The 14094-nt window shown below is 45.5% G+C and overlaps 1 protein-coding gene across 1 annotated transcript in view; it reads right to left on the reverse strand.

Annotated features, from left to right (window-relative positions):
• Positions 1 to 13307, reverse strand: part of EPGN (epithelial mitogen) — a 79971-nt gene extending 66664 nt beyond the window's left edge. Inside the window, exons 1-2 of the mRNA XM_073601312.1 lie at positions 13234 to 13307; positions 6300 to 6365 (exon numbers count right to left, since the gene is read on the reverse strand). Coding sequence (XP_073457413.1) covers positions 6300 to 6365; positions 13234 to 13270 — 103 coding nt within the window. The 5' untranslated portion in view covers positions 13271 to 13307. The remainder of the gene's footprint in view (positions 1 to 6299; positions 6366 to 13233) is intronic.
• Between the last annotated feature and the right edge of the window lie 787 nt (positions 13308 to 14094).

Consider the following 14094-nt stretch of genomic DNA (forward strand, 5'->3'; position numbering starts at 1 on the left):
GACTTCAATGATGGACATGTTAGAGGCTGCAGATGGGAACTAAACAGGCTGCAATAATGGGCACATTGCTGGCTGCAGATGGGCACTAAACAGGCTGTGATGATGGGCATGTTAGGGGCTGCAGATGGGCACTAAACAGGCTGCAATAATGGGCACATTAGAGGCTGCAGATATGCACTAAACAGACTTCAATGATGGACATGTTAGAGGCTGCAGATGGGCACTAAACAAGCTGCAAAAATGGGCACATTAGAGGCTGCAGATGGGCACTAAACAGGCTACAATGATGGACATGTTAGAGGCTGCAGATGGGCACTAAACAGGCTGCAATAATGGGCACATTAGAGGCTGCAAATGTGCACTAAACAGGCTGCAATGATGGGCATGTTAGGCCCCATTCACACTTGACCTAGACGGTTTCAGGCAGAAACCGCGATTTTGCGGCGTTTTTTACCGTGATTTGTGGCTTTTTTTACCGCGATTTTGTGCAGGGCAAAAGGTCACCAATGTAAAAAGCAGAAAGACGCCCAAATCTGCTCGATTCGCGCAACAAAAAAGGGTCCAGAACTTGTTTGAGCTTCAGGCGTAAGGCTTCAGGCGTTTTGGAGTGGAGATGTGAACCATCTCCATAGAGATTAATTGATTTTTTTCCCTCCAGCGTTTTGTAGCTTCAGGCTTCAAGCTACAAAACGCTCAGGTGTGAATGGAGCCTTAGAGGCTGCAGATGGGCACTAAACAGGCTGCAATAATGGGCATATTAGAGGCTGCAGATGGGCATAGATCAGGCTGTATTGATGGGCACTGGTGAGGCAGCAGATGGTCACTGATAAGACTGCATTTATGGGCACTGACCCTTATTTTAAAATGTAATTTTTTTTCCTGAAACTTCCCTCTTAAAGTTAAGGTGCAGGTTATACGCCTGTGCGTGTTATACGCAGATAAATACGGTAATAAAATCAGTAAAAAGTGGGTACTCAGTGAAGGGTATAACACATGTGCTATAACACATCACAGGGTAAAAGCTGCAGTGTGTTTCCGCACTATTCCACACTGTGTGATTTTATGGCTTATTGAGGGTTGCATTTTGTGAGTACCCACTTTTTACTGATTTTATTATTTAATAAATGTCATTGGTAATGCACTAGGTGTGTGCGCCTTCCATTTTGTTTTTTCTGTAGATGACCTTTAACCGCTTGGCATCCGCGATATAGCCGAATGACGGCTACAGCGCGGACCTACATTCCCGGGAGACTCGGCTGATCACCGATCTGTGTAAGGGGCCGGTCCCGGCCCCTTACCATGTGATCAGCTGTCAGCCAATGACAGCTGATCACATGATGTAAACAAAAGATCGGTAATCGGTTTTTTTTTTTACTCACGCTGACAGCGCGAGTAGAAAAAAAAGCCGATCACCGGATCGGATGTGAGGGACATTGGTCCCCAAGTGGAAGAGGCACATCTGCCTCATCAGTGCCCAATAAAAGTGCCACCTAATAGTGCCCACAGTGCCACCTAACAGTGCCCACAGTGCCATCTAACAGTGCCCACAAGTACCACCTATCAGTGCCCACAAGTACAATGCCCACCTGTGGTGCCAATCAGTGCCACCTGCCAGTGCTGCCCATCACTGCCACCCATCAGTGCCCATCACTGCCACCCATCAGTGCCCATCACTGCCGCCTATCAGTGCCCATCACTGCCGCCTCATCAGCGTACATCAATGAAGGAGAAAAATTACCCGTTTAAAATTTTTTAAAACAAAATATAAAAAAATAAACTTTTTTTTAAAAAAAAATTCAGTTTTTTACATTTTTTTAATAAAAAGTAAAAACCGCAGAGGTGATCAAATACCACCAAAAGAAAGCTCTATTTGTGGTGAAAAAATGATAAAAATTTAATTTGGGTACAGTGTTGTATGACCACGCAATTGTCATTCAAAGTGCGTCAGCGCCGAAAGCTGAAAATTGGTCTGGATAGGAGGGGGGTTTAAGTGCCCGGTAAGCAAGTGGTTAAGTAACTTAACCACTTACGGACCACCACACGCCGATATACGTCCTAACTTTGAAGAGGAATATCGTTGTTATGGCAGCAGCTAGCTAAAAAAGCTAGCTGCCATAACCCTGGTATCCTCTTCTTTGGCCGGTGGTCCACTTCCGATAAAAGTGGTCTCTGCGGCGGATTCGCAGCGAGATCACTTTTATCGGCGGCGGGAGAGGGCCCCCCTCCCGCCACGCTCTTGTGCCCTACGCTGCTTAACAGAGCCAGCGGCAGCTGCGGAGACGATCAGATGTTGTCTCTCTCCTGGGTATGGAGACGATTGAGGGGAAGATGGCCCCCACCCGTCTCCATACCATTGCAGGGCAGAAGCGGTGTCAAAACATCACTTTCGCCCATAGCTCTTGAAGGGCCATATTTTTTTTTTCGTTTTTTTAAATGACTTTTTTTTTTTTTTAATTGCATTTTAGTGTAAATATGAAATCTGAGGTCTTTTCTCATATTTAAGAGGCCCTGTCAATCTTTTTTTTCTATTACAAGGGATGTTTACATTCCTTGTAATAGGAATAAAAGTGACACCATTTTTTTGTAAAATAACAGTGTAAAAATAAAAAATAAAAGGTAAAATAAATAATAAAAAAAAAATGTAAACGCGCCCTGCCCCGCCGAGCTCGCGTGTAGAAGCGAATGCATACGTGAGTAGCGCCCACATATGAAAACGGTGTTCAAACAACACATGTGAGGTATCACCACGATCGGTAGAGCGAGAGCAATAATTCTTGCCCTAGACCTTCTCTGTAACTCAAAACATGCAACCTGTAGAATTTTTTAAACGTTGCCTATGGAGATTTTTAAGGGTAAAAGTTTGTCGCCATTCCACGAGCGGGCGCAATTTTGAATAGTGACATGTTGGGTGTCAGTTTACTCAGCGTAATATTATCTTTCACAATATAAAAAACATTGGGCTAACTTTACTGTTGTCTTATTTTTTAATTTAAAAAAAAGTAAATTTTTTTCAAAAAAAGTGCGCTCGTAAGACCGCTGCGCAAATACAGTGTTACAGAAAATATTACAACAACCATCATTTTATTCTCTAGGGTGTTGGAAAAAAATGTATAATGTTTGGGGGTTCTAAGTAATTTTCTAGCAAAAAAAAACTGTTTTTAACTTGTAAACAACACGTCTCAAAAAGAGGCTCAGTCCTTAAGTGCTCAAAGGACAATTGTAATACAATTTTTTTTTTTTATCATTTTCCCCACCGCCTGGACTTATTTTTTCCCTTAGTCCAATCCAGGGATCAGCATGCACATGCATGCTTCATTCCTATTTGTACCATGGGAAGGTTGTGCTCAGTGACTGCTTGAAGCACAGTTTTCTCATAGAAATGAACCGGGCTGCAGCCTGCATAAAAAGCAGCCATTTTCAAAGGGATTGGCTGTGCAGTTCTGAGCATGGCCACACAGTGAAGAACACTGGATTGGGGTTGAAGGTAAGTATACCAGCCAGTGAACAACACTCAGGAGAAGCGATTCAATGCACCGGCTGCTCTGCATTTCTGGCTGGCTAGGGGGCAGTGTGGTGCATGATTCAGCACTGAATGGGACACATAGGAAACAATTGTTTCCTGTGTGTCCCTGTGGTGACTCATTTTACCGTGCGGTAAAACGTCTGTCACCGCAGATAATGTGAATTGGCCCTTAATGAGAGTGAGCCAGTCCACACTGTCAGGAAACAGGTGTGTGGGGAGGGTTAACCATGAGGCAGAGCTTTGAAGGGAACAGGCAGCACAACTTATTCTTTAAACATTTTAGTGCAATATAACCATTATTCTTCTTTCAAAGTTCAGTTCTATACAACAAGGTCTTATGTATATACCTTTTGCTATCCAGTGTTTGACCCGGTTTGCCTCCGGACTCTGCTGTATCCTGAGTTCCTGTTGCTGACCTTGGCTTGTATCCTAAGCCTTCTGTGTGCTGTCTTGGTACCTCTGCTGGCTATCTGTTATCAACCCAGGCCTGGATTTTGACCTGGCTCCTGTTTCTGATGTGCTACCTCTGCTGTTCAACTGTTGCTGACTCTGGCCTGCAAGTTCCTGAACTTGCTTGGCAAACTAGCTTTCTGTGCAGACCTGTTCTGAGCATTCCCAGCAGCACAGCAAATCCCACACTGTTTTCTGATTTGCTGCTGTTTCTTGGCCCTTTTTCAGGCACATGTGCCACTTCTCATCCTTCTACACCCTGTCTCCAACTCCAGGAGGTACTGGGCCAAGAGATGCAAAGGAAGTTCTCATCAACTTCTACCAGGTACACTCTGAGCAATATCTGCAGCCAGGCCGGGCCACCATGGTTAATGAAAATTCTAAAATAAGGGGCAGCCTCTGGCAGTGCTGCTTCTCCTTTCAGGGATCAGATCTGAGGCACATTGGTCATCAGACAGATCCTGCCACCATAAGAGATTTTAGAAAATAGTTTTTTTACACAGCACCTCTTCACAGTGCTCAGTTTTGGGCTTCCTCTGGAATGGTGGCAATTGACTAACCATTTTCCCCTTCCCCTCTTATTGGTGATCTAATAATGCTGACCACCCAATATACCTGGCGTCTGAGCAAAAGACCCTATTTGCCACAAATAGAAAAAAAAGGGACCCAGAGTCCCTGGTTTTGCTAAGGACAACACTGTCCTCATCAATCTCACCCCACTCATGTACACTAAAAAAGACGCACATTGCAGAGCTCTGTGGGCCTACCTTGGGCATAGCAGTGGCATGTACTTGTGGGGCAGTGATGCCAGATGGATTAGAATGGCTGCTCCTATTAGTCCTCTGCAAGCTGCCCCTGTCCCTGGATAAAATCCATTCTCACTGCTGTTCTGCCTTACCCTCAGGATGTTATTGCTGCTCCCTGCCCAATGTCCCCTCCTTCTATGGTCCTGACCCTTCTTCCTCAATACCTAAAAGGAGAAATACTTGTGCATGACCAAGATTAGCCTCCTGCAGCATGTCATTGACGTTGTAATTTAATAATTTTGTTGACTCCTCATTGCCATTTTGTGGGGATATGGCAGACTTAGCAGAAGAAGAGCAGGATGAAGATGGTGCAATAACAGCAGTTGCAGCCTGGGAGGAGGAAAACAAGAAGGCTTTGTAAGGCACTCAATACCTCCTGCACGTTCTGTGGCTGTACAGCAGGTGTGCCCTGCCTCTCTTTGGTGCCTCCTGACCATCACTTTGTCCTGCAGAACCTGCGGGCTCTCTACTACCTCTGTGTGCAGAACTTCTGCCTCTCCTTTAGGCCTGCCCATTTTTTTTTACATATATGGCAGAAGGGTAATAAAGTCCCTACTTACAGCAGTGAAGTATGCAATGACATGCTGCAAAAAAGAAACAGCACAAGTGTACGCTGCAGACTCTGATAAAGAAAGTCCTTAACAAAATAAAATATACCCACCCCCCCAAAAAAATATATATAAAAACACTGAAACAATAAACTCTGACCCTATTTTTCCTAGCAAACATTAGAAAAAATAGTTTACAAAAACATCAAAACAAAGGTAATATTAAAAAGAACTGTTGGGTCTCTGAACTGTGAACATAGGGAGGTACTCAAGAATATATAGCTCACCACACTGCATTCCTGAGAACTTTAGCACAATATAGCGCAGTATAGTACTGTATAGCAATGTACACTACACAGACTGTGAGCTCTCCCTCTACTACTTCAACACACACTGAAAAATGGCTGCTGGTGACATATCCTTAGTGAAGGGTTGGCATATAAAAAATAGGCACCATTATTGGAACCTTCTAAGGCAGATGGCCTACGTTCAAAGGCCACAAAAATCTTTTGTGTGTAGTAGCCTCCCCAGTACCCCCCTAATTACTTACCTGAGCTCCTTCTCTCTCCAGAAATGTCCACTAATGTCTAAGCCATCCGGGACACTCTTCCTGATTGGCTGAGACACAGCAGGGTTGCCATTGGCTCCCACAGCTGTCAATCAAAGTCAGTCAGCCAATCAAGGGAGAGAGGGGGTCGGGCCGGATCAGGGCTCCGTGTCTGAATGGACACACATAGCTGTGATTCAGGCTCCAGTGCCCCCATAGGAAGTTGCTGACTGTGGGGGGCACTCAATAGGAGGGAGTGGCCAGGAGCAGCAAAGAGGGACCCAAGAAGAGGAGGACTGGGCTGCTCTATGCAAAACCAACTGCACAAAGGAGGTGAGTATAACATGTTTGTTATTTTTTTTTCTTAAACTTCTCAGACTTTACAATCACTTTAATTTAAAAGCAACCAACATTGTTAGAATTACCTTTTGTGACAATTCTTTTATCAGGAACTGAAGGCCCTGTGGTAACTTCACTCAGCACAGTCATCACTGTTAAAATTCCCATGAGATTTAATATTAGAAACAGATATATAAAATATATTTAAACAGAAACATAATGTTCTATGTTATTCATCTAATATGTAGAACTTGTAATGTAAATTACAAATATATTATTACGTGTAAATAACCCTTAAAGCATAACTACTTAAAACACAACAGAAGATTAGAATTAACTAATTAATCAAACTCTTAGTAAGCACTGTTATGAGGATCCTAACATTATTTCAGAAACATTAATTTTACTATGTTGCTACATTTAAAATGCAGGAGAAGCAATGGCTAGGCAAAACAAACTATAGAATATTGGGTAGACGTGCACAGAATTGCACTACACAATGCAATAAGTACAGATGAAAAAAATATTTGTGCTCATGTAATGACATTTAAAAGCAATACGTGTTTGCAAGTTTTATTTGATGGCATTGCTGGTGTCTAATAAAAAGAGCACTGACGGCGGGGGTTGTGAAACATGGAGGAGCTGGAAGTCCTGTATTCATGCTGAAAAATGATTGCCGAGGGCCATTTGTTTCGTTTTTGCAAACCCTGACTCAAGAACAGACCTGGAGCAAAGGGAACCTGGGTGGAGGGTCCACATGACTGGGGGTTGCTGTTAGTGGTTGCACAGGGTGTATCCTGGAAGGGGGTGGTTAAAAGGTTTTAGAATGGGTTTGGTGCAATGAGAGAGATAATATGTAATACATAGGTAACATAGTCAGTGAGGGCGGGGATTAGTCAGTTGGGGGTGAGCAGGAGAGGAGGCAACACCATAGAAACGTTTTGTTTCTGTATTGCACTCACAATGGAAAATTTTGATCGATTGCTGGGGCAGCTGCGCTCAACTCCCACATCGAAGGCCCCAGAGTGGCTTAGCGCGCAGCTGGCTGTGCTTCTGTGGGGGTCGGGGCAGGTTGCTGCTTCCCCTTCACCTGCCAGTCCACGTGCGAGGAGGTCTGAGCCTCCTGCGCGCTTCAGACAGGAGGAATCCCCCAGGGTGAGCCGCCGCTGAGGGAGCCCGATCGTGGACCTTCCAGCACCCAGGGCAAAGAGACCAGCTCCTTCTCCGGCTGCTGGGGCTGGGAGGAATCCCCAGCACAGGCGGGACCCGGCTCGGAGGTTGCGGCAGCCTGCGCGGGGCCTTCCCCCGCCCGCGGTGTGGCGTGGACGGTTGGCAGTTGCTGGCATGGGCCCCTACCCCAGGGTGGACGCGTCCATCGTACACAGCAGCGGAGTTCCCAGTGGAGATGGAGATGGCGGGAGAGCGGCATCTGCTGGCCGGCAGAGGGCTCAACGCGCGCTGCAGTCTACGGTTCTCATTTAAAAGGGGAGGTGAAGGAGAAGATTTGGAAAGGGGACAACGTGGAGATCTTTTCGTTGCTACCACTGGAAAAGTTTAACCTGGACAAGGTTAAGCCTGATGAAAGAAAAAGAGAAAAGGCGCTATAGACTTATTCCATGGACATTCCCCAACTGGCTTCAGGCATTTAATATACTAGCGAGTGTTATAGGGGAGAAGGTGCTGGAGAACTGTTTGGCATTGTTTTGTTACTTGGATTCCATCAGTGAAGCCCAGAGGGTGGATGGGGACGTGGCGTGGCTGCGCTATAATAAGCAGTTCCGGCAGCGGAAGGCTGTGAGAGCGTTGTTACGATGTGATCACAAAGACATCGGCTTGTGGATGAAACTCATGACACAAGCTAGGGTTGCGCCACCTCCCTTTCTTGAGGGGGCCGGGGGTGCCCAAGCCTCTTCACCATTGGCCACTAAGCTCAAGGGGTTCTGTTGGCAGTTTAACGAGGGACCTGCAAATTTGGAGGCTCCTGCTGTTTCCGGCATGAGTGTCCAGGCTGCGGAGGAGCTCACCCCTTGTCAAAATACTTCAGAAAAGGAAAGAAATTGTCCGACGCTGGAAAGAGGGATGACGCCGGTGAGGGTGGAAAAATGGCACTGTATCTAAGTAGGTATCCAAACAGGGTAGCTGCACGGACGCTGTGGTTGGGCTTTAAGGAGGGCTACCCGACCCCAAGTACGTTGGACCGGGTCCCCCCCGGCTATCCTTAAGTCTGCTTATGAACATCCTGATGTAGTTTCTAGTAAGCTGCTGAAGGAAGTGACATTGGGAAGGATGGCTGGCCCATTTGTGTTGCCTCCGGTGGGGGACTTAGTGGTTTCACCAGTGGGTGTCGTACCCAAGCAGGAACCGAATCAATTTAGGCTCATTCACCACCTGTCTCACCCTAAGGGTGGGTCGGTGAACGATGCTATCGATCCTTCCCTTTGTATGGTATCTTACGCCTCATTTGACCAAGCGGTACGGTGGGTGAAGAAGATCGGGAAGGGAGCTCTTATGGCTAAGACGGACATAGAGTCCGCCTTTCGTTTGTTGCCGGTACACCCCGGACAGTGTTCGCTTGTTGGGTTGTCGTTGGGAGGAGGAATTATTTTGTGGACCGTTGCCTACCAATGGGTTGCGCCATTTCTTGTTCTTATTTTGAGATGTTCAGTTCCTTTCTGGAATGGGTCATCAAGGACTTTTGCATTTTGCACTGATCTGGATGATTTTTTGGTGATAGGCCCCCCGGGTGATCGGTCATGTCCCATCTTGTTGGCTACCTTACAGCATATTTTTCAAGTTTTTGGGGTTCTGTTGGCTAAGAACAAGACTGAGGGACCCACTATGGTTTTTCAGTTTTTGGGGATCATTATCGATACCAATTTGATGGAGTGCCGCTTGCCGAGCGACAAGCTGGAGGATCTCCGGTGACTGTGACCGAGGTGATCTGCCGTTCAGAAGTGCAGTTGAGGGAGTTGCAATCATTGTTAGGAAAGCTCAACTTTGCTTGTTGCATCATGCCCATGGGGCATGTGTTTTGTAGACGCTTGGTGGCTGCCATGGTGGGTGTGAAGGCCCCACATCACTTTGTTCGGATTAGTTGGGAATATCGGGAAGATTTGCGGATGTGGGATGTGTTCTTGGAGCAGTTCAACGGCCGGTCTTTTTGGCAAGGGCTGGTGGTGCAGGCGGCGGAGCTGGATCTCTTTACTGACACAGCAGGGTCGGTGGGTTATGCAGCTTATTTCAATGGTCGATGGTTGGTGGCCGGCGGTGTTGTTGGGGTCTGAGCTCTTTCAGAATTTGATGTTGTTGGAACTTTTTCCTATCGTGCTGGCTGTAGAGCTTTGGGGGACACATTTCTGGAACCGGCGGGTTTGCTTTCATTGCAATAATCTGGGGGTGGTGCAGGCCATCAATTCCTTGTCAACATCTTCCCTGCCTGTGGTCCGTTTGCTTCATCACTTGGTGTTGTTGTGTTTACAGTTGAATATTTTTGTGTGTGCTGTTCATATTCCGGGGATTGAGAACGAGGTGGCCGATGCACTTTCGCGGTTACAGTGGGACAGATTCTGGCAGTTGGCCCAGGAGGCGGAGCAGCTTGGAGTCCCGTGCATCGGTTGCTTGTGGGATCACATATTGACACCATGCTGTCAATGGTTCATGAGTCAGTGGCAGAGGCTACTTGGCCGGCTTATGAGCGGGTGTGGAGAGAATGGCAGAAGCTGGTAAGTAGGGTCGGAGGTTGTTCCAGCAATGAAGACCGGCTACACACATTGCTGTACTTTCTGGGTAAGAATTGCGAGGACGGGGTGTCTGTTGCTCGGGTTAGATGGGTTAGAAGGAGCCAGGGTGGTACTAGGGGCAGTGGAGTGTCTGACGTTGTGCCCGGTGGCGGAGATAAGGGAATGGGTGGGGTTGCGGACTCCCGAGCCTGGCCCCTTTTTGGTCCACAGGGATGGGTCAGCGTTTTCTCGGTATAAGTTTGTGAGTGTGTTCCAAAAATGCTTGGAGGCAGGTGGTTTCTCTTTGAGAGCCTATTCTTCTCATTCATTCAGGATTGGAGCAGCCTCTGAGGCGGCGCGTTGGAGTGTCAGCGATCAGATACTTTAGCTTATTGGTCGTTGGGAATCTCACCGATTTCAGTTATATGTACGCCCTCATCTCCTTTGAAGCGGGTGTAAAAGGGGGAGGGGGGATGTGGAGCCCTCAACTCAAGGGGTTGGGTGGTGATGGGGGGGCTGTGTCCTTTTTGGTGTTGTTGTGTGGTGTTGATTGTGTGTGGCCTTTCTGGTCTGAGGATTGGTAGTGCAACATGGTCTGTGTGTTTGGTGTCTTGGGTCTTCTTGCCTATGTTCCTTTTTGTGTTTCTGTTTTTCAGGCCCGGTGTGCCTGATGTGGATCCTGGGTCACTCCTATGTTCACTGGGGGGCTAGGAGGGCTCTGGTTAGACTGGAAGGCAGGCAGCTGGGTTTTTCCAGGGTGGAGGCCACGGTTCGCTGGATCGATATAGCTGGCATGCTGTGGTAACGAGTAGTGCCAGAGACCGGTATGCCAGGATGGATAGGCTTCCTGATGTGCTGCTTCTGCATGTTGGGGTCAATGACCTTAGTATCAGGGCATCCAGGAACCTCATTAGAGACATAAAGTGTGATTTCCTTCGGTTATGTACGGCCTTTCCAGATACTATGGTCTTACTATGGTCAGACATCATTAGCAGAGCAGCTTGGGGGGGGGCTAGGTCGGTGGAAAGGATAAATAAGGCCAGGATCAAGGTCAACAAAGCAGTGACAAAATTTGTGGTCCGCAATGGGGGGCTGGTGGTTCGCCATTGTGAGTTAGAAGGAGATTTTGGCCTATATTTAAGGGGAGACGTGATTCACTTGTCAGCTGTGGGCATAGATATGTAATTCCTGGGGCTCAAGGAAGGTCTCCAACGGGCTTTGCGGCTGTGGCGGGCCACCCACACGTAAGGTATCGCTAGTGGGCTCCTGTGGCAGGGGTCTCTGGTACGTGAAGTTCGGAATGGTGGAAGGTGTACAGTATATGATGTGGAACGGGTTGGGCCTATCTCGGTATGGGTACCTTCCCTATATGGTAATCATGGACTATCGGTCATTGGGCTATATTGGGAAAGAAGGTGGCAATAGTTGTTCCTGAGCTGGCGGGATCGCGGCTAGGGGCCAGGATGCTGAAGTGGTTGTGGTACAGCCAATGCGATAGAATACCTTCCTTCATGAACCTCAGACATAACAGTCAGTATATATGTTAAAAAGTTGTTATATATATTTATAGATATTTATAGATATATATATTTAAATGGAAGTTAATTTATGGAATTTTGTTATGGTTGTTTACAAAGGGGCCAGACGGCCTTTTAATCCAGACAGTGTGGTGTGTTTTATTGGGAAGGTAAGGGTAGTAATACAAGAGTGGGGTGGTTAACAGGTTAAAGAACCATACATCAGCATACACCAGTCAAGAGTTTGAATGAAGACTGCGGAGATGCCTACATATTAAAGTGGTTGTAAAGGCAGAAGGTTTTTTTATCTGAATGCATTTTATGCATTCAGATAAAAAAAAACCTGTGTGCAGCCACCCCCTCAGCTCCCCTAATATTTACCTGAGCCCCATCTTGATTAAGCAATGTTGCACGGGAGACTCAGGTGTCTGGGACTCTCCCTCCTCATTGGCTGAGACAGCAGCACCTTTGGCTCACCTATGCTGTCAATCAAAGTCAGTGAGCCAATGAGGAGAGAAAGGGCTGGAGCCAGGCCTCGGCTCCGTGTCTGAATGGACACACGGAGCGGTGGCTTGTCTCAGGTGCCCCATAGCAAGCTGCTTGCTGTGGCGGCACTCAACAGGAGGGAGGGGCCAGGAGCACCAAAGAGGGACCCAAGAAGGGGAGGATACGGGCTCCTCTGTGCAAAACCACTGAACAGAACAGGTAAGTATAACATGTTTGTTATTTTTAACGAAAAAAAACGAGACTATAGTATTACTTTAAATCTTCTGGAAATTAATTGTACCACCGGCATTTCTAGATATATTTGAGTGCAGTTGTAATTGTAAACATACACCACAGCAAAAATAAGAAAACGTGCTGACTGGATTTATACTACTCCAACTCCAACTACTTGTGGGTTGAACTGAATGGACTTGTGTCGTTTTTTCAACCAGATTAACTATGTAAATATGTAACTGTTTTGGAATTTACAAAAGCACATGAAAGTCCCATTTTGGTATTATTGTGTACACATACTAAGAGAACGAATACACTACCAGCCTCATGGCGTTCAATTTTGCTACAGAGTGACAAAAGCATGAGGAGTCAAATGGGGAAATCTACTGTGGGAATAACCATAGAGTTGGCTTACACTGTAAAGGCCCGTACATGCAATGAGAATATGTGACAAAAAAAACGCATTAATCGTCCGATAATTTATTCGTTAATACATCGTTTTCACGACAGTTCATGTGAAAATATATGAAGGGATCAGTACAAACATTTTTCCAGTAAGATAAGGGAACACACAATTTTTGTGTAATTAGTATGGTATTTGTAAAAAAAAAAAAAAAATCATGTAACCAAGACCATGGATGCTTGAAAATGAAAGAATACATTACAATACAATACAATACAATACATTACATCACTTCTAAGTTCTATTCTGTCCTACGAGAATTTTTGTAACTTTAGTAACCCTATCCGTTTTTGATATGAGACTAGCATGCAAAAAGAAACAGACAATCATTGGTCTGATATTTTCATTGCGTGTACTAGGCTTAAATCAGATAACCATTTCGCATGTGCCAAACATTTGGGCAGCAACAGTCAGGTCAGTACAAAATATTGTTTTCTGTTTTACTAACTCATACTGTAGTCTTTAATAAAATGTTCCTAACTGCATAAACTGAGTACCTGGCAATTTACCTACAATGTACTGATACATGCCAATTACCCATGGCACAAATAAGATAAACACACATAAGGTTTTTAAAGTATCAATAAAAGTGAAAACTTACCATATGCCATAAATAATATTAATATTTGCAAACCCATTGTGGAAAACAGGCAAAATCTCTTCTGTCTGCTTCTCAAGTATTATCAGAATGTTTCAGGTAAAACAGCTTCCCCGATCTTGTCCCTTATATAGAACAGAAAGTCATCTGACTTCTCTAACCAGTCATAACTATCTATGCATCCCACTTGCTACAAAACTCCCCAAGGCCATACACCTAACTAGTGAAACAACTAGATCTATGGGGAGACAACATGCAAATTCAGAATTAGCTAGTGGGTGTGCTGATGAAACTAGGAATGTTTCAATACTTTCTCTCTTTTCTAAATATATATTATAGAATTATGCAGAGAATGCTTAAAGGTTACAAGCAGAATTACCCATCACAGTAGTCCATTCCAAGTCTAATTCATTTTTGTATATTTCCCTCTCTGTTCCAATATATTCTTGACTGTATTTAATTTGGAGATAAAACTTATGCTATTGACTTTTATTAGAGGTGTTGTATTTCCAGGTATTTTTAGATTAAAGCGGCTCATCAACATATAAACAAAAACATAAAAGTCAACAGCTACTGTACAAATACTGTAGCTGCTGACTTTTAATAATAGGACACTTACTGTACCTATCCAGTAATCCAGCGCTGTCCTCACCCGAGCCAGCTTTTCATCCGTCTTCTGGTCCAGGCGTCAGCATATTTACTATTTACTTTGGGGAAGCCAACTTTCCACTAAGCATGCATGAGCCACGCTGTGCTTTGTGAATGGTCCTGCAGCATTCTTGGACCTGACTTATCTCAGAAGGCTGCGAGGGAAGGAGGGAGTGATTTCATTGTGGCAATCCAACTGGAAATGAGAGAGGGTAC

The sequence above is a fragment of the Aquarana catesbeiana genome, linkage group LG01 (genome assembly GCF_042186555.1).
Source record: "Aquarana catesbeiana isolate 2022-GZ linkage group LG01, ASM4218655v1, whole genome shotgun sequence".
Taxonomy (NCBI): domain Eukaryota; kingdom Metazoa; phylum Chordata; class Amphibia; order Anura; family Ranidae; genus Aquarana; species Aquarana catesbeiana.